General features: G+C 45.2%; 4 protein-coding genes across 7 annotated transcripts in view; 3 read left to right on the top strand and 1 right to left on the bottom strand.

The window, feature by feature from the left end:
* Positions 1-2,481: 2,481 nt before the first annotated feature.
* LOC101877958 (interleukin-8-like) lies at positions 2,482-4,701 on the top strand. The gene is made up of 4 exons (XM_005150481.3): positions 2,482-2,545; positions 2,921-3,050; positions 3,769-3,852; positions 4,504-4,701. The coding sequence occupies exons 1-4, from the start codon at positions 2,482-2,484 to the stop codon at positions 4,514-4,516; spliced, it is 291 nt and encodes a 96-aa protein (XP_005150538.2). The 3' UTR covers positions 4,517-4,701.
* Positions 4,702-5,897: 1,196 nt separating this feature from the next.
* Positions 5,898-6,659, top strand: LOC101877789 (alveolar macrophage chemotactic factor). The gene is made up of 4 exons (XM_005150480.2): positions 5,898-5,961; positions 6,181-6,310; positions 6,434-6,517; positions 6,621-6,659. Exons 1-4 carry the CDS (start codon positions 5,898-5,900, stop codon positions 6,643-6,645), a joined length of 303 nt encoding a protein of 100 aa, XP_005150537.2. The 3' UTR covers positions 6,646-6,659.
* A 561-nt stretch (positions 6,660-7,220) lies between these two features.
* On the top strand, positions 7,221-8,540 carry LOC117436231 (C-X-C motif chemokine 2-like). Its single transcript, XM_034063310.1, has 4 exons — positions 7,221-7,284; positions 7,772-7,907; positions 8,249-8,332; positions 8,435-8,540. The coding sequence occupies exons 1-4, from the start codon at positions 7,221-7,223 to the stop codon at positions 8,538-8,540; spliced, it is 390 nt and encodes a 129-aa protein (XP_033919201.1).
* A 5,877-nt stretch (positions 8,541-14,417) lies between these two features.
* Positions 14,418-23,813, bottom strand: part of CNOT6L (CCR4-NOT transcription complex subunit 6 like) — a 30,064-nt gene continuing 20,668 nt past the window's right edge. For 2 of the 4 annotated variants that reach the window (XM_034062926.1, XM_005150228.4), the window contains exons 6-13: positions 23,233-23,301; positions 21,510-21,667; positions 20,331-20,485; positions 18,789-18,940; positions 17,402-17,626; positions 16,514-16,716; positions 15,935-16,143; positions 14,418-14,690 (exon numbers count right to left, since the gene is read on the bottom strand). In XM_034062926.1, coding sequence (XP_033918817.1) covers positions 14,627-14,690; positions 15,935-16,143; positions 16,514-16,716; positions 17,402-17,626; positions 18,789-18,940; positions 20,331-20,485; positions 21,510-21,667; positions 23,233-23,301 — 1,235 coding nt within the window. In that variant the 3' untranslated portion in view covers positions 14,418-14,626. Of the gene's footprint in view, positions 16,144-16,513; positions 16,717-17,401; positions 17,627-18,788; positions 18,941-20,330; positions 20,486-21,509; positions 21,668-23,232; positions 23,302-23,813 lie in introns of all 4 variants that reach the window. The other 2 variants (XM_034062927.1, XM_031049978.2) reach the window with 1 other exon arrangement.

Raw genomic sequence — 23,813 nt, 5'->3', positions numbered from 1 at the left:
CTGGTAAATCCCTGCCTTCCTCACCATTGTGCAGTCTTTCCTTTGAAGAGATTTCTGCCACAACCCAGCAAAACCATTTAAACCAGTCCTGGGTTGGGCTTCTTCTAACAGCTCTCTGCAGGAAAATTGGAAACTCTGAAAGTATTGAACAAAATACAGTTTTAAAGCCATCTCCTTTTCCACTGCCATAGCAGCCAGGCTCTGATTCCCTCCATAGGATTTGGCAGTAGCTTATTCAAATTGTCCCTGGCCTCTCTGCAACCTCAGTGTACAGGGAATTAAACTCTTCCCTCATCTATTTTTGACCATTCTCTCTTGAATAAGCTCTTGACAAGAACTTTGGACCCATCTCAGAGGGAAAACAAATTTCAAAGAGGAAGACGAGAACTTATGATTTGAATGGAAGGTTTTTTTTGTGACATTTACCATTTTGCTACTCTATAAAATGCTGATGTGATTTGAAAACTCCAGATTACGATGTAATCACACAAACACATCATTTTTCTTCTGCCCTCTTCCTTCCTCCTCACCTTGCTATTGTGGCCACGTGTTCCCACTTCCGCTTTTGCTCTCCGGCTGGTAACTTTGCTTTATTCAGGGCAGCCCACATCCCACTAAACCCTATATGAGACCCAAAGGTATCTCACAGGACTAACCCCCTGTGCTTTGCTTCAGGCCTTCTATGGCTCATTTTGAGAGAAACCCAAAAGATGCTATGAAATGTGTGGAGGAACAAGAGCCAGACCATGGTCCCCCCAAAACAGACAGGTTTATTCCCTTGTGTGTAAAGCTTGGAGAACATTGCCAGAATAAAGTCTTAAAGCCTTGTGGGCACGTGGTTCTGCAGCACTATAAGGATGTGCGCAGTCTGACCTCTCCTTTTCCACATGCTCCTACAGCTTCTCACTGCCACATACATGTCTGCTTTAGTGCCATCAATCTTCCCACTACCATTTGATTATTCCTGCTGTGAATGATAGAATCCCAGACTGGTTTGGGTCAGAAAGGACCTCAAAGCTCATCCAGTTCCAATCGTCTGCCAGAGGCAGGGACACCTTCCACTAGACCAGGTTGCTTCAAGCCCCATCCAACCTGACCTTGAACACTGCCAGGGATGGGGCAGCCACAGCTTCTCTGGACAGCCTGTGCCAATGCCAAACCACCATCACAGAGAAGAACTTACTCCTTATACCCAATCTAAATCTCCCCCATTTAAGCTTGAACCTGTTCCCCTTTGTCCTACCACCACAGTCCCTAATGAAGAGTCCCTCCCCAGCATCCTTATAGCCCCCCTTCAGATACTGGAAGGCTGCTATGAGGTCTCCATGCAGCCTTCTCTTCTCCAAGCTGAACAGCCCCAACTTTCTCAGCCTGTCTTCATACGGGAGGTGCTCCAGTCCCCTGATCATCCTCATGGGCCTCCTCTGGACTTGCTCCAACAATTTCATGCCCTTCTTATGCTGGGGACATCAGAATGATGTTGAACTGGCTCACTGGCTGCATAGCACACTGTGTCCCATAGCTGATAAAATAAAAAGATGATCTTTCTTGAAACAGTAGGTGGTCAGGACACTTCTGACTAAGCCCCAACTCTTTCAGGTCCCAAGTGCTGTAATGGGATACTAAATAGAACAAACTAAGAAGATATCTTCTCCCTCCAGTCCCAGTACTGCTCAGGTCTTACTCTCACTAGTCCCTGAGTCCATCCCAGCCTGTTCCTTTTCCTGCTGCTATTCTCTGGCATCCATCCATGTTTCACTCCCCACCTGCTAGTACCAAGAAATCTGTTGCTGATCAACGTGCACATCAGCACTCAGCCACAATGTGCAGAGATGTAGGAATGACTTGCTTTTTGCTGGTGCTACTGTACCAGTCATCTCTTGACTTTCCTGGTGTTTAGTATGTCACTGTGCAAGCAAGATTTGAAGGGTCAAAGTGGAAATGTATAGAAGATCTTTATTTTTCCATGGTTCACTGCTAGGCAATTTTGCTGATGTAAGAAGTAGCAAAAATAACATGAGGGAATTATAGCGCTAAGAAAGAAATATGTAAATATCTGAGTGCAGTGAAAAAACCCTGCTTGCCCCAGGTGTATGCTTTCATTTTGTTCTGGGGTCTTTGTGTGGTTGAGGGGTGAATGCTAAAGTGAAAGAAGGTTGATGCTTGGACAGACCCAGCTGATCAGAAACAGGGTGCGGGGAAGGTGACATGGGGACTCCAAACACACGATTTGTCCCCATGGCTGGTTTTCATTGGCAATGGTGTAAATCTGGTTTCCGACCTGGCTGTGGGAGGCATCTGAGAAATTACATCACCTCTCTTCATGGTCCACCGGTCAGATGTGACTGATGAAGTTTGAATCTGGCTGCTTGTGTCAGAGCACAACCCTCCTGAATAAATAGGGGAGTTCTTCACCCGGTTCCTCAGACCTCCTCCGGGGCCAAGCCTGCCACGAGGATGAGAACACCAGCTGGGATGCAGATGGGAGCACCAGTTCTCCCGTGGCTGCTGGTGCTGCTGGTGATGTCCCACTTAGCCCATGCAGGTGAGCTTCTGGTGTCTCTGCAGATACCTGCGGTGGTCAGCTCCCAGCCTGCCATGGTCCTCAGGATGAATGGGCATCACCTGCATCCTGCACCGAAAGGGACCTGGGGAAACAGAGGCATCCTGTTTAACCCAGGGTTTTTCTCATAGCTGAGGAAACAGCATGACCATCCTGCTTGACTAAGCTCAGCTTTCAGGAGCTGTGTGAGAGCAGGGTGCTGAGGTAGAGTCACAGATAACAGTTTCCTACTGTGGTCTGTAAACATTGTCAGGGAAAGCATGGGGAGTGATAATTTCTTTGTCTCTGATTGATTTGGAGTTGTGGCACCTCTGAATAATTCTGTCTCTGTAAACTGCTACCTTCTCTCTTTCCCAGCCATCCTGGAGGTGAACGGAAACCTGAACTGTAGATGCGTAAAGACAACCGCAGACTACATTAGTCCAAAGAGATACGAAAGCATTGAGATAAGACCCGTGGGGAGCACCTGCAGGCGTACAGAGATCATGTAAGTGCCAGTGGTGGCTCCTGGGGTGGAAGGCTGTCTCCTCCGGCTTCCACGGAGCAGTGAGGCCAGCACTGCACCTTTTCTGCTGCAACCACCCTGCTCCTCCAATCCCTTTCTGCTAAACCAAGGCTTTTCAAGCTCGCTCATGCTTCGGGGCTGAGAAACGTCAGGTCATTTCTGGTGGAGGAAATGCACCCGAGTGACATGCCAGAGGTCCTCAGGATCTGAATGGAGCTTTCCAGCAAGGTAGAGTGTGATTTCCTCATGCTGGTGGGGGCTGTTTGCAGTTTGGAGGAAGCGCATCCTCAGACACTAAGACAGGATGAGCCATAACCTATGTTTTCACTACCGATATGAGAGCAGAGAGTAAACTGCATCTTAGGTCAAGCCCTAATGCTATTACTCCTCTCCAGACTGAAGTGGTGTATTAAGCAGATGCATCAGGTTGTTTTAACTGCTCAGCACTGATACATTTATAAACCTACAGAGAAAATAGTCTTTGAACAGGCATCTTAGGGTTTGAAGCACATGTTTCACATGGGAACATGTTGCATCTTGCTTTTTCTTGAGCACCCTGTGGCTTCCCTCTGTCTCTGGCAGCTTCCTGCAACCTGCTGGCACTGTAAATGAAAGCTGAGCATTGCAGATCAACCCTGGCTGCTCAGATTCTTGCCTTTGGAGGGGAGGGCAATGCTCATAAACGCTCCTTGTGTTTCAGAATTAAGCTAAAAACCTCAGGGAAGGTGTGTGTGAATCCTGATGCCCCTTGGGTAAAGAAGCTGCTGAAGCGTATTGCTAGCACGTAAGTTGCATTGATGAAACCCCTTTTGTCTCAGGTGGCTCTGGACAGCATCCTATCCTATCCTTGGTCCTGAGGAGCACTCACAGGGCAAGAAAAGAAAAAATACTGGGGAGGGAATGACAGGATTGGGATTTGCTTATTGCAAGTGCAATAGTGTGTTGCTACTTGGCTGGGAAAGCCACCATCCTTTGTCATGCCTATGTCTTTGGAAGTGTGGGGCAGCTGAGAGGAGGCATCCCCATGAGTGATTACAGAATCCTACAATGGTTTGTATTGGAAGGGACTTTAAAGATCATTCAGTTCCAACCCCCTGCCATGGGCAGGGACACCTTCCACTAGACCAGGTTGCTCCAAGCCCTGTCCATCCTGACCTTGAACACTGCCAGGGATGGGGCAGCCACAGCTTCTCTGGACAACCTGTGCCAGCGCCTCAGCACCCTCACAGGGAAGAACTTCCTACTGGCTAATCTAAATACACCCCCTTCGGTGATGCCTGTCCTGGGGACATGGTGGTGACTAGTCGTAGAATTATTGAATGGTCAGAGTTGGAAGGACCTTAGAGATTACTTCCTTCAGCTGGGGCAGGAGCTTCCTCCCCCAGGACCCCATTTCTCTGTGTTCACGTGTTTCTCCTCCTTCTGCTTTTCACAGGAAGAAAAAATAAGTTTCCTGTGAAGGAAGCTGACGCTCAGAGCCCTGAGATGTGCTGGCAGATGAGGCACAGGAACCTGGTTGCTCCCCTCTTTGCCCTTGCTTCCCCCCTCGTCCTGAAAGTTGCATGTCCAGCCCCAGCGGAGGCCACTGCAGGGAGGGCAGCTCACTGATGAGCCAGCCCCATGGCAGGTTCTGGAGGTGATTCCTCTCTGCATTCAGTCCCTGGATGAATGTGAACGTGAACCCTGCATTTCTGTACTCAACCATACACTGCGAAGGGGCCGCTTCTGCCTCTGTAGGAATAACTTTGTGACTCTTTCCATGCAGAGAGTGCATTGACACGGTGTGTCTGTGGTTTTTATTATACAGCATGGCATGTCCTGGCCTGAGAGCTCAAGTCAAATAAAATTCAGGGTGTTTTCCATTTGTTGTAGTTTCCCAGCTTTGATAAAACCCACTGCTGTAGCCTTCCTGGAGCTCAATTTCCATCTTTTGTATCTGGCACTCTTGTGTTGTCTTTCATATATATGCCATAGGCATTAAAATGTGCATTTGAATATGTATCAGGTGAGGTATCTATACTATAGATAGGGGAGTGAGGGCAGCACCCAGGTGCATGTCAGGCACAATGACAGCCCCTTTTATGCTGAGGAATGAGACAGGAGCAGGGAAAGGTTTGCTCAAGGCATCAAAGGGAGATGGGAGGGGTGTTCCAGCCCTGAGCCATCAGCAAGCACCAGCGCTGGTGATGGGGCTGGGGTTTGCAAGCAGTTGAAAGCCTTCTGAAAGCAGTAAAGGCCAATAAGAATTATAGAATCAGAGTGGTGATTCTGAATCACAGCTTCCCTGGGCAACCTGTGCCAGTGCCTCACCACCCTCACAGGGAACTATTGTTTCCTAATGTCTAATCTACGTCTCCCCTCTGTCAGTTTAAAGCAATTCCCCGTTGTCCTGTCCCTACATGTCCTTGTAAAAAGTCCCTCTCAAACCTTCTTGTCAGCTCCTTTAGGTATTAGAAGGCTGTTGTGAGGAAATACAGGGGGTGGGCTTGGGGTCACTTGGCAGAGTTTTTGGATGGAAAAGAGCTCAGCTGGGGGAAAATCTGGCTGTAGAAGAAACGAGTAACATCAGACCATGCAGAAGATAAAAGCACCCTAAAAAGCCTTGGGGCATGGGCTTAAGGACAAGCACTGGGACAAAGGCCCAGTATCTTTACAAGACTTGGTTTCACAGAAAGGGGAAAATGGAAACAGTTTCAGGAAGCCTGGGCCCCCAACGGGCAAAACCCCCAACCCCCCCCCGACCCTGGGGCCTCCCTCAGGCACCGCCTCACTTCTCCTATTTCCCAGCTCAAATAAGGGGATGCTGGTGGTGCCGGGGATGGGGCCGGCATGGCTGTGCAGGCTGCCCTGCTGCTGGGGGTGCTGCTGCTGACCCACCACCCTGGGGATACAGGTGAGGCTCCCGGTACATGGGGCTGGAGGATGCTGAGGAGGGTGGAGACATTTTCAGAGGCAACATCCCCCTATCCCAACATCTGGATGTGCCTCCAGGGCTCTGATGCAAGGGGATGTGGTGATCGTGGTGGGACACAGGGGCAGATGTGTTGCCAAAGAAAGAGTGCTGGGGGTGATGGTGGGTTTCAGGTGATGTGCAAGCCATGTGTCCATCCAGCCCTCTTGGAAGCCAACGGCAACCTGAGCTGCCGCTGTGCCAAGACCACCAGGGCCTTCATCCCGCCATGGAAATACAGCAGCATCGAGGTCCGGCCAGTGGGGAGCAGCTGCCGGCGCCTCGAGGTGGTGTAAGTGCTTCCTGGGGGAGTACATACCATCTTCTCCCCCCATCCTCCCTGAATTATTTCAGTTCCACCCTCGATGAGAAGCACAAGGGAGCTCATCTGCTCCAGCTCCTCTCTGTTCTCTAGGATTAAACTAAAAAGCCTGGAGAGGGTCTGCATAAATCCTGACACCCCTTGGGTGAAGAAGCTCCTGCAGGACCTCCCTAACCTGTAAGCCCTCCTCAGCCACAAGTGATGGGGTTTCCAGGCAGGACCAGTGACATCCCATGGGGACTGGTCTTCACTTACTTCTCCCTGCTTCTGCTTTTGGCAGGAGGAAGAAAGAGGCTACCCACTGAGGAAGCTGTCACCGGTGGGACAGACAGAGTTGCTGGGCCTGAAACTGGTCCCCACCTCCCAGACTGCTGTGTCCTTGTGTGGAGGGGATGATGCTGCTGAGTGATGCCTTGAGCCCCTTTTTCCCTGTCACTTTATGCATTTAAACCCCTGAAAACGCTGGTACCCCATTCCTCACTCTTCCCCAATGTGCTGGGTGTCCCCTTCAGGCACAACCGAACAGGTCCAATAAAGACAGCAGCTCTTGGTCACCATCACTTGCATCCGTTCCTGTGGCATTCCAGAGGCTTGAGGGTGCTCAGGGGAGCAGAGGGCGGCTCACTGCTGTTTCTCCACCAAGAAACATGGGGCAAGGACATGTTAGGAGCTGGCCATGCTGGTTTCTGCCTTTTTTTGATGGGGAGGTGGTGTGGGCCACCATGCGCAATGGGGAAGCAGTGGCAGAGAAGTTGAAGCATGGGGCAGCTCCTTCCTTCCCATCACCCCCCCCCCCCCCCCCAGCATTTCCCAGGCTCCGAAATCCCCGCCTGGCTGGCTATAAAGCAGCCCCAGGGCAGCTCGGGGTGGGGGGATGAGGATGCAACTGCTGCCAGCAGCATTGGCCATGGCCCTGCTTATGGGCAGCTTGGTGCCAGGTGGTGGTGAGTGACCTTGGGGTGTCCCTCTGTCCCCCTCCAAACCCCTCGCTGGGGCACTGAATGGGGCTCAGCGTGGGCTTCTCTCAGCTTTCAGATTTGTTTCTTGCCTACCTTTGAGTTTCAGTTTATCAGTTAAACTCGGTGGTTAAACTGGAGGGGGATGCTGGGGACTGGGCAGGATTTGCCTGATGGGTTTAAGCTGCTTCTCCTCAAGACCCTGTGAAATCTGAGTGTGCGATGGATGGGCAATTGGTTTAATTTGTAAAGTGCTGGTTAAATTTCAAACCTTGAAGCTAAGCCCTTTCTCTGTGCATGACAAGAAAGCTTTGAGCCTATGCTGGGAGGGATTAGCTTTGCATTGCCTCTTGCTGCTGCAAACCCCGTTAACACAAACCCATGTCCCTGTGGGCACCAGCGATGGGATGAGATTGTGACATGAGGGAGGTGATGGGCTGAGACCTGGGGGTGTGTGGGCTGCTCTTGAGCGCAGGTCTGTCACTGGAGAGCCTGCTGACCAACATGAGGTGCAAGTGCATCAAATGGACTGCCCAGGTCATCAACCTGGGGCTGATCCTCGCCATTGATGTCACACCGCCGGGTATTCACTGCAGGAGGAAGGAGATCATGTAAGTGGAAAGCTTTGCAAAGCAATCCCTGCTCATTGCAACTTCCCAGGTTGGACAGGGCTTGGAGCAAACTGCTCTAGTGGAAGGTGTCTCTACCTCTGGCAGGAGGTTGGAACTGGATGAGCTTTAAGATTCCTTCCAGCCAAACCAGTCTGTGATTCTATTCTATGATTCTATGACCCAAGGTCAAGGCCTAAACCTCCTCATGCATCTCCCAGCAAGGGTCACAGGGTGTGCTCATAATCCTGTAGGGAGGGGGCTTTCTCTGCAGACAGCAGCCTGGTGAGGAGCACTTTGGGGCAGAGGAGTGCGTGGGGCTGAGTGGTCTCATCACCTTGCAGTCTTACCCTGAAGAAAAACAAGAAGGTCTGTGTGGCCCCCGAGGCACCCTGGATCCAGCTGCTCATCTTCAAGCTGACACAGAGGTACGTGATGCCCGGTGACCAGACAGCAAGGATCAAGGCAGGATGCTCCCCTTCCTCCTGATGGCTTTGGTTTCATTCCTTTCCTCCCCCCAAAACCTGCAGGAATGTCACCAAGAAGGCAGCAGCAGTGCGGCAGCGGCGGGAAGCAGAGCAGTGGCGCAGGCTCCCTGCCCCATTGCTCCCTCTGTCTGAATATGGTGACCAGTAACCAGCTGGGTTCTGTGGCACAACTCCAGCACTTGTTCTGCTCCTTGGGTTTTGGTGGGGGGCAGGAACCTTCCCCTGCTCCCTCCTCCAAAAGAAAGGTTTTCCCCTTGGGTGCCCACTGTCACTGTTTCGGGTGCTTGTGCTTTTTCTGTGCGCGATGGCGTGCCATCAATAAATGGATGAACGTGTTTCCCCCATGGCTGTGGCAGCTCTCTCTGCGTGGAATTGTGTCAAAATCAGGATCTTTGGGGTGAAGGAGTTAGACTGGACCATGGCACCATGAAGCCCTCACCATTTTGCCTCATGGCACTTCCTAATGCATTGTCTTTCCTCTGCCCCAATTTCTTCTGCCTTTTCCCGATACCCCCTTGCAGGAGTGGGTTGTGCTATGGGATGCTGGAGTTGGATGGGGTCTGATCTCTGCAGTTTTGCAAGCACAGGAGAAATACTAGGAGATTTCCCAGTAACCAGCTGATGGATGCAGGCATCCTACAGGGACCCCAGGATGTCCTTTGGCCACATGGACCAATGTGATGCGGGTCTGATGATCAACCCAGTGCAAACTCTACTTAATCATCTCAAAGTGAGCCTGGGCCATATTGGTGGTGGGTGTCTGAGGCCTGGGGACCTCTTCAGAAAGGTAGCATTCCAATTTGTGTCACCTTCCCACCACCATGGATGCCAGAAGTGCATCTCAGAAGCTTGAAGCACCCATCCGATCACTACGTTCCCCTCATTCTCATTCCCAGGAAGCACAGCAGTGGACAAGAGTGGTTGCGAAAGGGCTGTTTATTGCCAACAGAAGGAAATATAAGTACACAGGTGAGAAGAAACAAGCAGAGATGTAGCCCTCTCCATCATGTGTGAGCAGTACCCTGGCTCCACAGCGCAGGTGTTTGTGTTTAAATAAACCAAAAAGGAATTCTTTCCAAAAACGAAGGAAAACCAAACAGTTTTGGGTTTTGAGGAGCTCCCTTTGCTGAGCTGCCCAAAGTCAAGGGAAAGCAGGGCTGCTTTGCTCAGTTGTCGTTGTTGCTTGGTCCAGGCTGGGTCTGTGCAGGGGAGCAGATCTTCCCCTGCATGCCCACTCAATGGGAACTGGCTTTCTCAGCCAGTGTTCCATTGCAAAGTTTGATTATGGGGGAAGTGCTCTGTGGCATGGCACCTTCTGCAAAATGGATTTCCAGAGGGAGAGAAAAATGAATCCTTTTGTAAAAGCAAAGGAGAGGAGGTTCCTTTCCATTTATTCATGTGGGAAAGAAGCAAGTTACTCAGGCTTTTTTGCTCAGGGCTCAGTGGAAGGCTGCTCTTGCAGGCAGGCTGCTTGGGGCTGCTGTTAGGCTTCACAGAGCTTTTTGCCTGGGAGGCTTACCCCATCCCCATGGCAGGGCTGGTGGGGAAGGCCCAGAGCAGGCCAGGCAAAAACGCAGCCACCACAAGCAGCAGTTTCCTCATTTGAGCACCCAACGGGCTCCCAGTTTTAAGCTGTTTCCATAAACCAAGGCGTAACCCCCTAAAATGTTGTCAGCTTCCTCCCTTCTCCAAGTGCATTTCCATCCCTTGAGGGGCCAGACCTTGTGAATGCAAAGACAACACATAAGCAAGAAATGCGACTAACAATCACCCTGATCTCCCAAAATAGCCGCTGTGGAATGGGGTGGGAAGGGGAGCCTGGGTTCCTATCACAGCTGTGCTGGTCCAGCCTGTGAGTTTATGAGCTAAGGGGGCATTTAGCTACCATGGTGCTCACAAGCACTTTAATTGCTTGGAAAGCGAACTCATGATGCAGTAAGTTAAAATGGAAAACAAAGCCATGTAATGTGTCACCTGGAAAGAAAGCCCCACAAAGAGGGTCGTGGGGTTTATTGTTGGGTTGTTTTTTTGCTCTGAGCAAAGATCAATACAGACAAATGCAAACTCAGTAGATGCCAAGATTGTAAGAGCTGTTTAACAACGAGGACAAGACCAACTACCAGGATCACTCTAACCTTCACCACTTAAAGGGTGAGGAATTGTGAAAGCTAAACACAGGGAGAGAGGGGGAAAAGGAAAATATCCTATCACTTGGTGTGCTTTGCCATCAGTGCTGTCTCAAACACATATCTGGGGTATCAAAGCACCTGAGTGTTTCTCTATCTTCATGCTTATTTTCAGCTATACTCCAAGAAACTGCACTCCTGAAGTCCATCGTCCTCCATCTCAGCCAAACCAATGAACTCCCTTGTCTCTTATAATCTTTAATAGAGTCTTTTTTCTCAGTCTGAAGGAGCTCTTCAAAGTTGTTAATTTTGTCCCTTTTCTCATTGTGCAATGCCTGTACCTGCATTGCTCTGATTTTTGGTTTTTGCTTAAGTAAACCTGTGGTCAGTGTCAGTGCAAACAGTGGTCACAGAAGATACCCTGCCACATAGAGCTGTGGCTGCATCTATAGCCTCATGATCTCCTAAAATTGTTTTTAAGTGAGTTCGTGGCTGATGCTTGGCATAGAGATTTAAGACATGAGTATTTTCCTCTTGGGATTTGTGTCACCTTCAAACAGTGAAGGGTGAGAAATAGAGGGTATATGATTACACTACTGTAATCCTACAAAAAGCTGGTGAGTTGTGTATCATAAAGTGCTTTTTCCTCACTGGGAGATGGAGAGGCTTAGCCAGTAATAGTGCCTACCAGAAGACCCCAAACCTCTCTGTGCTTAGGACTCATTTCTTTTGCAGTCTCTAACAAAACAGGCCTCCTGCCCCTGGTAAGGCCTTCATCTCCTTTTGGAATGTGCAAAGTCAGGTAGGTGAGGCTTTCCAATGCACGTGTTTGGTGCTGAAACCATACTCCTTCTGAGGCCAAGGTGAACTTGAGCGAGTCTTGTGTGCTGCTTCACTTCTTATCAGGCAGTTTTGCTTGTGAAGACCACCCAGAACATCCAGGCTCTGTGGTGACTAAGCAGGGCGACAACCTGCTGCTCTTCTATGTTGATGGCCTGGTTTTAGCTGAACCACCTTCTGCTACTGCCTGGTGTATTAGGGAAGGGTGTGCTAAGATCGGTTACCTCCCCATACAACAGGGCTCAGAGGGTCCTTCTTAAGGTTTAAATCAGGCCTTAGATCTTCACTAACACTGCAAGAAAAGTATCTGTGCAGAAGTCAAGAAAGATGATCTGAATTATAATTAAGTACAAAGCTGAGGTTGCTGGGGAAAGGACAACTGCTACTTGCCATAAAACTTCCTTTTAAACCAGTATGGGAGCATGGATCACCTTTGTGTGGTGTTTCTAATACAGGTGATTAATTTGGATAGGACTAGAAGACCTTTCACTGCACCCCCCTATGCCTGACTTTGTGCCCAAGGTCAGTTTTGATGCTAAAAGCTAAAACTGCATTGTGGAAATGAAGTAACGTCTGGTTCCTGCTCCCTGCCAAGAAGGTATGAATACTGCAGTCTTGGGTGAGGAATCCCTGAAGTGTTTGTTTCTCCAGCTCATCTTCTAAACCAACAGAGAGACTTTCAGTTCTAACAAGCCTTTTTGGCTTCCCCCTCACCTGGCCAAGACCACAGGAAGAAGCGACATAAACCTTTGAGGTCTCGAGTTCCCACTTGCCATTTGGACCCAATAGACAAGCTGGGTGTGGAAAGCTGGTCTCCAAAAGCCCAATATTTGGGATCAAGTGGGAGCTGCAGATGCTCAGCACCTTTGGAAAGTGGGCCTTGAGAACATGACCGTGGGTTTAGGAGTCTCCATGGCAAAGCTAGCAGGGTGGGAGCCCATAATTCATCCACAGTGTCACCCAAATGCTGATGGTGTGGTTTGGAAAGCTGCATTAGGTCAGTGGTTAGTAATTCTGAAAAGGTCAAGAGTCAAAGATTTTGGCTTTCTAGTCCATAAAACAGAACAGCAAGGATTTGGGATTAACAGACCTTTTCCGAAGGTTTCTGCAGCCTAAACAAAAGTGGCTTCAACAGAGAAAGCTCACCCATAAAACGAAACATTATGCCAGAATGAGTGCTAGAAAGGGATGACAAAAGCTTTTGATGAGGCAAATGGGAAGGAAAGCTGGTCTCAGCCCCCACTGTGCCATCCCTGACTTCAGTGTATAGTACACAAATGTTCACACTCGTTACAGAGAAATAAGGAAACAGAAATATTCAGCTACATTGTACAAAATTCTCTTTTTTATATATATATGTATATATGTACACACACAAAACCCCATATTGAACAGATTTACCATACTGAGTTTTAAAAAGTTGCTCGTAGAAGGGTATTGGATTATTTTCTCTGCTTGCTTTAGGCAGTGCTGTTGCTTAGAAGTTGACACCAGGCACCGTATTTCTGAAAGCAAACCAAAACAGCCAGGAGCAGTAAAGGGCTTAGAGCTTTCTTACCCAGGCACTGATTGTGATGTGCTGCGAACTGAGGGTCAGTGATGGAGAGAACTGATGTTTTCCCATCCATCTCTGCTTAGAGTTAGGGATATATTTGATTTTGTATTGCTTTCTCTCCCTTAGGAAACACCCTACGGTCAGCTTCCATCTGGGTCAGAAGATAATTAGCCTTTATTGAGAGGGATTTCACTCCATGCACAAGGCTGGCAGCTTCCTGCTCTTTTCCTAGAGCACAGTGTCACTATGGCTGGGAAGAAAAGCACAATCCCCTTACTGCTCCTGCTGGGAAGGGAAAATACAGACAGAAAACAAGGTGGGAGCCAGACACATGACAGGCAGTTAAACGTGTCTCTGGTTATGTGCATCGGCTGAAACATACACAAAGACCCATTTTGTTTTAAATCCAGAAGTTTTGTGCAACGTCTGTTACAGTAACTCTTAATTTTTTAAAGAAATCACACAGCATAACAGATGTTTGGAAGTGCATTTTGCAGCAGAGAAAATCCAATTAAACACCTTCCTGCAACAGAACACTTCAATCGGTGAGAAACCAAAGGGAAGTCAAACCTACGCAGTTTACAACATTTGCCAGGATTTGGGTTGGTTTTTGGTCTTCATCCCCATCCTTTCCCACCCTGGTATTACAAAACATTGCTGTTGGTTTTAGTTTTATTAATAAATGGGCTCCTCTGCAGTTCATATACAATCATGGGTGGATTTTAAATTCCATTTTATACAAACATCTCAAAAAATACTGGGAGTGAAGTATGGTAAGAAATACTGCTCGTGTTGCTACTTAACACGCAGGTGGGAAGAGGAGGAGAAGGGTTGGTTAGTGCACACCTCCACAGCAGGGTACCCCCACCTCCAAAAATGATACAGCAGCTGATTACAGAAAGGTAATGTCCACAAAATTTAAGTTTTTCATGCTATTCTACTTTCCAGTACTATACTCCACAATTGCTTCCACAATTTAATGGCTGGGCGGTGGATGCTGAGGTATATTACAAACAAGATACCTGCACCTGGAGGAAAATCCATCTTTAGAAAGGGCTTTTTTTTACTGTGTGTGGTGCTGCACAAAGCAATTGTCATGCAGGAATTTCACCCAGCTTCTAATTTGGAGTAGACTATAGGTGACGCCTCTGTTTTTTTTTAGGCACTTACTCTTTTACAAGGGAGTTGTTTGGTTGAACCAATTTGTTTATGTTCTGTCCCACACCACCCCTTCCCCAGCCCCCAACAAGAGTCAGGGAATAGTTTCTACTCTAAGTCCAACTGATACTTATTTCCCCTCTATGGATAATTCCCTATGTATAAAACGACAACGGAAATAATTAAAGAGTAGAGGAAGCGCCTGACTCTGTAGTTTTGCCAGACTCAAGATGGCTCCTTAGGATTTAAAACAAATTTCACAATTTAAATTTGACTTTTTCTTTTTTCCAGTATACGAATGAGACATAAATATAGGCTCTCAATCTGCTTAAAAATTTCATTCACGGAATGGAAAATTTTTTTTCATTTATTAAAAATATCACATTTTGAGACTAGAAACAGTAAAATGCATGAAAAGTTTAAAATAGAAATTCAAGAAAATCTTAGCAGCAAAAAAGCAGAATAAAGAAAAACTTAAAAACACAGACGCAACCTTCTCCCATCACTGTGCCGTTGGTTGTTGGGTTTTTTTAAACATCAAGCAGCCAAACAATTTTATTTCTCAGAAAACTGCATTATGCTTAATGCCTCCTGAGGCACAAGGGTTTGAACTGGCCACCTAGAGCAGAAAAAGGGAGAAAAAAAAAGAGATTTCCAACACATCCAAAGAGCATCAACATTTGGGAATGAACCAGCAGCTTTTTAATTCAACCCTGACTGACAACAAAAGAGAAAGGTTACTAAAAAAAGTGGGATGGATATTTGGCAACTAGGGTCAGGAAAAACAATCCAAGGAATGACTATGGCTCCCACTCGCTCCCCCAAGAAAAAAACCGTGCCAATGGCTACTCCATGTGCCCTTTGGAGACAGAAGGAAGATTGTTTCCAGCAGTTTTTTCCTGTACCCTATGCTTAAACACTTAATCCCAAGTTTCCTTTCTGGAAAAAGGGAACTTAGGATAAATTTGCAACTTCTTTATTCACACAGAACCCCAACAGCTGGCTTCAAGTGCAATTTCTCAACCTAAATCCTACTCCAAAACTGCGCTGCTGAAGAGTGTGTTGCCCCGGCTTGCTGAAGCAGAGAGGCAGCTCTGTTTCCCTCTGGATCCTTGTGTGTCTGTCCCAGGAAGGACCCAGTTCTGCAGAGCTCTGGAAAAGACTCTCCATAGGATCTGCCCAGTGTTCAATGCTCACCTATGAGACATAGGTTTGCTGGGAATTTTGTTGCAAATGAAATGACATCAGGAGAATTTAGACCTCAAATTTTATCACAGATATTAAGATATCTTTGGTTTTCTAATATTAATTAGATAAGGGGCAGTGTCACACTGTTCATCATTTATAGTCAGGTTATTAAGTGCTTTGCTAATGTGCAAAATTTGGTTTGGATGCAGAGTTTCAGTCCTCATTTTGTGTTCAAACAAACAGCGTTTCTAATATTCTTCCTACAAAACAAGCATTTCTATTTTATTCTTTCTTTCTCCTAAAAGGTTGGCTCATTTTGCCACGTTCTGGAAAAAAAGCACTATCCTGAAATACATTAATATGCAAGGTTTTAATCTCATTTGTCCATTTCTAAGTGCAGCTTCCTACTAAAAAGGAAAAGCTTGCCAGTTTAAAAAAAAAAAAGAAAAATTAAGTTAAGAATTTGGAAAGGGAATAATACTTTGGTTCCAGCCCTAGTGCCAAATGATACCAATATGCACCAAAATGTGCAAAATCTCATATCAAACACGTAAGGAAAGGAGCTTGAAGAAGCAGCTTAAGGTTGGCCATACTTTACTCCTATATACTTTGATTTACAACTGTACAGGTCCATAACAACAGGTCCTTGCCCTCAAAGGGGCAGGGCTCCACTACCTCCTGTTAGGCAAGTGCACACCGTTGACAAGAGGCAGGAGCGGAGGATGGAGTTCGAGTTGTGTTAACAGTGAGAAGTGGTCTGAAGGGATGTGAGGGTGTGGACACCCAGTGATGTTGTTGTCAACCAGCCACTGAGGGTCCAAAGGCCCCAGGACACCAAGCACGTTCATGTGAGTGTTGGAATAGAAAATGTAGTCAATCACACCCTAGGGAGAAAGAGAAACATGACAGTGAGAACAGACCTTGCTTCTGGCAACCTGAACTCGACTGGCTTCTGGCTGCTATCCTTGGGAAGAGGCACAGCACTGCAATTAAGGTAAGAAACGCACGCAGCATTTCCCATTCCAAGCACTGCATCCGTTCTCATTAAGTCACTGGCCAGAGCCAGGTCGGAAGCCTAAAATGCCAGCAAATCATGGATTTGTGCACGGTAGGAAAAGTGTCCAGCAAGTGGAGGAACCAAGTGATGAAGCACTTACAGGAACAGAGGGGAAGACAGCCAATGGCCAGAAAATTAAGACAGCATCCTGGAGAGACCAGGTCAATGTCTGCCATTTCAGAAAAATCGCTGCTTACTTTGAAATCAAAAGTGTAATTGGTGTAAGGCATCAGGTTGTTTTCATAGGCGCTCTTGAGCTGGAAGCCATGCGTGATTCTTCCTTCAGAAGCCCCATTTTTTCCATTGCCACTGAAGTTCATGAGACACTCATTGTAACGCAACTCCTTGAAGTCCTTGTGGTTGTCAGCTACTATGCCATTGCTTAAGTATTCCACTACACCTGTTTGCAAAGGAAAGGATTCAGGGAATTCCTTTAAAATACGACGGTCAGGGAACACTGGTCTTGCAGTTAAACCCAAAACACCAGTATGACACACCATGAGATTAGAGAAGAGCATCCATCAAAAGCGAAACCTACACAGCAGCTGTATTGTCCATACCCAACTTTCTGACACACAGACAGGGAACTGAGGCTCTCCAGTGGCTTTGACACTGTTTTTTGCGGATTACAATAGACCCTTAGTACATGTATTGTAGTGTGCATGTGGCAGGGTGCTAAAGAGGCAGATTTTCTACTTATACATGACACTACAGTACTGAATGTTGTAATTATGAAAGTAAACCTATCTCCTCAGAAAATCTGCATGTTCCATCAGGAACTCCCAACTTTCCTGCTTACTTCTGCTGCTCAAGGCATGCGTATTTATTTAATGATATAATTAAGATCTATCTGTGCTTTTCTAACTCCTTATAGACACAACCAATTTTTCTAGAGTATACAGCTGATTATGACAAGCCTGCTCAATCATGAGATTAGAATCCCCTTCAGCCAGCTTTCAAAAGACAGCTGCTGCTACTAAAGCCTTCACCCAGGGAAGTGCAAACCACACTATTGCCCTCAGAGGAAAAGAGGATTCAACCATTCTAAGAGGGTAAGTTAAAAATTAAGCCAAAACCAGTCTCACCTGAATCAGGCAATGAGTTGAGATCCGCACAGAGCACCAGAGGGATAGAGTTAGGATCTGCTGTTGGACTACTGGGCCTGCTTGAGGCTTTCTCAAGGATATTTTTAAGTTCTGAGACAAACATCATTGTCTGAATGAGTTTCACATCTGAGTATTCAGGGTCCCAGTGCATGTGGGCATTGGCCACAATAAGCAGCTGTTTGTCCACATGAAGTGATTTCATACCTGAATAAACAAAGACATTTCTATCAGTGAAAGGCTGATTGTGGGAATATAGCAGACTCCTCCCTGTTAACATTCAGGGTCTAGCTACTAAGGACTCCAAGTCAGACACACCAACAGATGGATGTATTTTTATTGCTGGAAAAAGAGGCATTACCTGAATCACTACTCCTTTCTAAATCAGTAGCATTTAGATAGTATTAAGTGACTAAATCTGTCCAATATAGGAAAGAAACAGCCTGCATAATCTGAAACTCTTACAGTTGCATTCCTTATCTACTCCTCAAGTGGCTATCACTTGACCTTCCACAACTATTCAATATGAAAGGCACAAGGGAGTTTCCTAACTCTTAGCTTCCACAGTACAGCAAATTGTTCCCTTGGAAAAAAACTCAAACCTGCTTAAATGTTAAAGCTTAAATACAGTACAAACCTAGCTGCTGCTTAGCACTGTAGCTGCTTTTACTATTCATCTGAGAAACAGTACTCTGAAAGATGGTCATAAAGCCACAGGCAGTTCCTTCCACTCCTGCAATATAGACATTCTGCTCCTTTGAAGGCTACGCTGGCAACAAGCCATCAAAAAAAAACCCAGACACGCAGACAGAGCAGGGTGGCAATTTTAAGTATGTTGAAATTGTCTACTGCATCTGATCAAACTTAAATGAAAATGTGACAGCCAGTCAATCAAGTGGCATGAAAAGATACCTGATAATCTCATTCTTTTGCACCAGTACATTAGCACTGTCTTACAATCATCGGGGGAAGATGGAAGGATTCAACCAAGGGGAAAAAAAAGAGAGTTGAAAATAGAAGTTGAACATTATTGACAATGACTGGCAAGAGCTTGTGCATATAAACACATACAACTTGGAAAAGCTTAATTCTTCAAGTAGAAATTAACAGAGTAAGAAAGCAGGGACAAAAGCTTGAAAGGAGAAAGCTAAATGCTGTCTGGGCATCTGGCTGTGGATCAGGAAATCACATTGTGTGTGTCCTGTCTTACCCACTGATGGGCTATCATACAGTAAACAGCATTTGCTCATCCACAAGTATTTGGTTACAACCAGCAATGGCAATAATATTCTTGAGAAATATTATTCAGGAATAACTCATGTCTTTATGTGGTTTGAGTTATCAGTGAGAGAACCATGGTCATACTCACTTGCTCCAAATAGTTCTTTGTGCACCTCTAACACGACGGCAACTCCGATGTTGTCCTTTGTCATCACTCTGTTTAGCATAGCTTCAGAACCTTCAGAGTTAGCCATTGCCACTTGGTTGAACTCCACTGTATGCTTCTGCACTAGTGTAAACCTGATAAAACAAAGAGAATCACATGTGAACACATCTGACGTACAGCTACATGAAAAGATGTGGTTTCTATCTGCACTCCAGTATACCATGTCTAAGGAGAGAGCCTACAGACACGAGGTGAGGCACATTTCTTTTGTCTGCTTGTTTTATAAAAGTGAAAACAGTTCTAAGAAATATTCCCCCAGTGTGGATGGAGCTCTTTGTCTGGCAAGCAAGATACTCTGATGGGAGATGAGATAGCTGGGGATTAGGAAGTGTTTACATGTTTCAGCATAGCACTCCAAGAAGACTGTTCAGAGCAATCTCAGAGATTATTGCACCTCTTCTGGAGTGTTCTAGGCAAAAAAAAAATTAAGATGAGATGGTAATTAAAGGCTTGCCTTTTACTGCAGGCAAATGCATTGTGGAAAAACAGCTGCTTTGAAACCACCAGCTATCTGCATTAGTTTTGTGAAATTGTTTTTTCATTCCCTTTCAGCCTTAGGATGCCCCAAAGTGCCTTGTTTTAGACAAACTGAAGGCTACCTATTGAAAGTTGGGGTCTCTTTTTGTTTGTGCTCTGAGAAAACGAGTGTTATGTCTTCTGTTCTCACATGTAAGAGCCAAAGCATAATAATCAGTTCTCTATATACCCTTGTTAGTTTCAAGGTTTGAAAAACATCAGCTGTTTGTTTTCACAGACTTCCCAGTCAAACCCATTGTTTTTATACATGATCTGAAAGGTTTATTTTTGTTGCTTTTTTTTAAGCAGTGAAAACTCTGAGCAGCCTTTGCAAAACTTCCATTCTAATTATTGAAACTGTTTTGAGGGAGTATTCAGAAGGATACTCAGTATGGTACAACCTGTGAACAGTTTACACAGATGAGAAGTGTGAATGCCACCACCTCTCCTCCCTTCCCAATAGTCTGACGCCTTTAGTGTAGCAGAATCTTTTGGATCAGGTATTCAACAATTTATTGATTCATAGGGCAGAGAATATTCTGTGATCCTTTTGCAGTAATACATCTTTTAATACCTGATGATTAAGAAAGCACAGCTTCTAGATCTTTACTCTTAGAGGGATGAAACTGCTGTCAAGCAAGGCAGAAGTTTGTACAGAAGGTATTTATTAGATCTGCCAAAAAATGTGCACACAAACATGCAAGTTTTCACTTGTACCAGCTCTCCTGCAACTTCCCTGGTTTCTGAAGGAATATTTTTGTTCATCTCTGAAAAGAATGGAAGGGCTGTTGCAAACAGAGCAGCAGAAAAGAAGGGAGGCTCATTCTTTGTCATGAACTTTCTATTTTGGTTTATAGGACTTCAGCTACAATGTGCCCTGAGGAAAACTTTCAGACCTAAATCAAGCTGGTTTTAATGTATTTTTAAAAAGCTGTTTCTGCCCCTTACTTTTCAGTTTTGAAGAATATTGCACAGCCATCCACATGCTTTTTCTCCTGCTCAGACATGATTTTGGCACGTGACTTTGGAGAAAAAAATCCATCGTATCCTCGTTCTTTCAAGGCTGGCAGAAAAAGGGTGAAGTATTGCTCTGTTTCCACTTCCTGGAATTGAACACAAATACCTTAGGCTAACACAGCCAAGCAAACCATTCCTATTTCTGTACGGCAACTTGTGCCTGCCTTGGCTTGCAGTCAGCAGCTCTCATCAAAGCAAAAAGCTTCTCTTTGCACAAATCATGTTACTTCCTAGATTAATGGCCTACCAGAAACAGATTTACATTCCTGCATATCCTGGAATCCCCTCAGAAGGGAAAGTGACAGGTTTATTTTGAGTAACAATAGATGACACTTGGTATTTTTGACATCTGAACATGGATACCATCCTAGGTTAAAACTTCTGAGAGGTCTACAAGTATCCAGCAACAATTAATATGTAATTTCTTTCACACAAGGGTCTCTTGCTGCTCTGTAACAATACATTTTCTTTGTAGCAACATTTGGTCTCCAAGAGGATTTTAGAGGTTAATCTCTTGAGGTTTTCAGACCAAGGTAGCTACTCTCTTCTTGAGTGAGATTTTTGCCTACCAGAACTTGCTTAAAAAATGAAAGAACATTTTAAAGGCAGAAGCATTCAACTGTTCTAAACATTGGCAATACATTTCTAATGACACAGCAGGATACATGTACCAATGACACTTAATATTTAACTGTTACCATAAGAGTCCCTTTTTTTTACCAATGAGAGTATTTTTTAGATTTTAACTTCTATGTCAAGCAGGAATGGGTCAGGATTTGGGAATACAGCATTTTCATTCTCCCCTTCTGCAGTAAACCCTATATACCCAGAAGGAGAATATTTAGGATGCTTATCTGAGCAGGAAAAGACACAGATCTTCCAATACAGATTACCTACTAATTTAGTTAATTTTATCTCACTTGCTTTGTCTCATTTCATAAAACACAAGCCAATGCATAAACAAGGATCTTTGCACACAGCTTGTATGGGTAAGCCCCGGAATTTGTTAGCAGGCAAATGAGTATGATGCTCTGAAGAAAGCATTTCATTCTAAGGGCAGAAGTTAATGTTTTCTGTTTCTGATGAAAAATACAGTTATTTTCCAGTTACCTGAAGACTAATAATATCTGCATCACAATTGACGATTTCTTCCATGATTCCCTTTTTTCTATACTCCCAGTTGAGTGCCCAAGATGGGCAGTAGCCATAGAGCTGCCGGGTGGCGTATTTATCACACAGCACATTGTAACACATAACTGTAAATGATGCTGGAAGGAAAGAAAGACAGGGAAAGGTTATCAGCCTCTGAAGATTACAAATGCTGAACTTATTCAAGCCAAAATACTGGATCTTACATGGTCTATTCTGGAGTGCCTGCTGAACACAAGTCAGTGGGCTTACTCTACTGAGCATTTTATGAGCCAGCAGTTACCAAACAAGGCTAAACTCTCCTGAAAAAAAAATCAGCATTACTTCCAAAAGGAGAGGTGTTGTGTGCATTACAAAGTAATGCAATCCCATTTTGCTGTCGATTCTTGGTGTGGGGATGGGGGAGATCTAAGTATAGGCAACAATTAGGAACAGCCTCTTGGTTTGGTAAGAAATCAGACAGAAATGCTGCTTTAGAATGCTTCAGTTTTAGGCAGTCTGATTTCAAAACATTTGTACTACATCCTTAGCATCTGTAAAACATTTCTAAGTTGTGTCTATCAAGTCTAAGAGGGAGAGAAATGTCTGGGTGAAGGCAGGGAAGAGAGAAAATTAATTCATCCATCAGCTAGCACCTAATAGATTATTTGGTCACGTTTGAAAAAAAGAAAAGAGAGAAGTCAGCATGCAGCTCATCAGATCATTCAGCTTCACACACACTTCTTTCACACACAAACTTCTGAACTCCCTTAGGTTTTACACCAAGATTAAAAAAGATGGGTAAATGCAACACCCTAGCAACATGCCACTGGAAAAGACTGTTCAAATCTGCAGGGAAAGTAGAGAGGTTTTACTATGAGGCTATCCCACAGCAGTACTTTTTTATACTCAGTCACAGAAGGTTTCTGCTGCCAGGTTTAATTTTATAACAACAAGCAACGCAATTGTTACAGTTTTTACCATCATATATTCCACAGCTCAGTTGACTAATACTATGTTTCCTAATGACCTCTGAATTCCATTTGTGCTCATGAAGTTTGATTATAAAAATAAAGTTATAAAACTCCTCTGAGACATTGACTTAGGGAGGAATCTGAACAGAAATGCCGAACTTAATGTGGTGGTGGCTTACAGGACTTCTGGCATTTTCCATTTCTTCCTATCTTTTTTTCTGGTTGGTTATATTCAGGATGAGCACGGGAGGAAAAGCCGCTGGATTTGGACAGCCCGAAGAAATGCTGCCTCTTGCAATTTACCGAAAGCAACAATAGAGGGCACTAAACTAACTTCAGTTCCAGGCACTCCGCGTGTTTACTTGCAGATAGGCATTTCCCAAAGTCTCACTTCGGTTAGCCTGAGCGTGGCCACAGCATTTGTACACTGTTATTTTACAGTTACCACTTCTGAGAAATTAATTTCTTTTAAAAAAAGCTCTTTTGCTTGGGCATCAGTGGCTGGAACAGGTGTGAGCCTAAAATGCAAAAGAAATGATGGGCATCCCATTCAGATTACAAAACTGATACATACAGCACAGCCATATGTTAATCATCGTAGTACAAATCAACACAAACTGCTGTTTTCAATCTGCTCCGTGTAAGGCAGAAGACTTCTCTGAAAATAAATCCAAATAGAAGTTTTGCAGCGCATCACTGTGTGAACATAGGGTAAAGAACTGCAGATTTACCTGAGGGCAGAATTTGGTCTCGTTCTTTTAAAGTAATCCATGGCCTTGGAGGCAGCTGCTCTGGATGAACTAAAAAAAAACAGAAACCAGTGATTAATTCAGGGTTTATATTTATAAGTTACAATTTCTAAGTCAAAATGACAAGCAAACAATAATGTTCTATACTGTGCTTTGCAACCCCAACTCCCTGAATCTTTTTACACTCCAAGGCAGACAAAAATAATGTAAGTGGTAAATGACTAGCTATAGTAAAGGCAAATTTGTCAGTTTTAAGGTTCATCACTGTTTTTGTCACTTGCTTTCCAATCTAGAAGCACCACCAATGTATTCCTGCATTTTGAATATACTGCTGAAGAAGAAGGGGTAAATCCTGTAGTGGATTCAGACACCCTTCTCCAAGAGTCTTATCCTATATCCATCATTCCTGCAGTGTTTTAACCTATTAGACATCAAGAGGCAAACCAGCAAACTCAGTTACAGAACAACAACACAGGATTCAAGTCAGATACTGGATATTCTTACTTACTTTGGTATTTTGATACATAAATTTCACATTCTGCTTGCATTTGGATTATAATTTC

This window comes from Melopsittacus undulatus, chromosome 5 (assembly GCF_012275295.1).
Source record: "Melopsittacus undulatus isolate bMelUnd1 chromosome 5, bMelUnd1.mat.Z, whole genome shotgun sequence".
Taxonomy (NCBI): Eukaryota; Metazoa; Chordata; class Aves; order Psittaciformes; family Psittaculidae; genus Melopsittacus; species Melopsittacus undulatus.
Note: the sequence above shows the minus strand (reverse complement) of the source record. Positions and strands in the feature narration are given on the sequence as shown.

What these genes read in the sequence shown, in the direction of transcription:
- LOC101877958 (XM_005150481.3), top strand. Translation starts at nt 2,482, where the DNA reads ATGGGAGCACCAGTTCTCCCGTGGCTGCTGGTGCTGCTGGTGATGTCC. An exon ending in GTCCCACTTAGCCCATGCAG is followed by an intron (nt 2,546 to 2,920) that starts GTGAGCTTCTGG and finishes TCTCTTTCCCAG; the next exon opens with CCATCCTGGAGGTGAACGGA. An exon ending in TGCAGGCGTACAGAGATCAT is followed by an intron (nt 3,051 to 3,768) that starts GTAAGTGCCAGT and finishes CTTGTGTTTCAG; the next exon opens with AATTAAGCTAAAAACCTCAG.
- LOC101877789 (XM_005150480.2), top strand. Translation starts at nt 5,898, where the DNA reads ATGGCTGTGCAGGCTGCCCTGCTGCTGGGGGTGCTGCTGCTGACCCAC. An exon ending in CCACCACCCTGGGGATACAG is followed by an intron (nt 5,962 to 6,180) that starts GTGAGGCTCCCG and finishes GTGTCCATCCAG; the next exon opens with CCCTCTTGGAAGCCAACGGC. An exon ending in CTGCAGGACCTCCCTAACCT is followed by an intron (nt 6,518 to 6,620) that starts GTAAGCCCTCCT and finishes TGCTTTTGGCAG; the next exon opens with GAGGAAGAAAGAGGCTACCC.
- LOC117436231 (XM_034063310.1), top strand. Translation starts at nt 7,221, where the DNA reads ATGCAACTGCTGCCAGCAGCATTGGCCATGGCCCTGCTTATGGGCAGC. An exon ending in TGCAGGAGGAAGGAGATCAT is followed by an intron (nt 7,908 to 8,248) that starts GTAAGTGGAAAG and finishes ATCACCTTGCAG; the next exon opens with TCTTACCCTGAAGAAAAACA. An exon ending in ATCTTCAAGCTGACACAGAG is followed by an intron (nt 8,333 to 8,434) that starts GTACGTGATGCC and finishes CAAAACCTGCAG; the next exon opens with GAATGTCACCAAGAAGGCAG.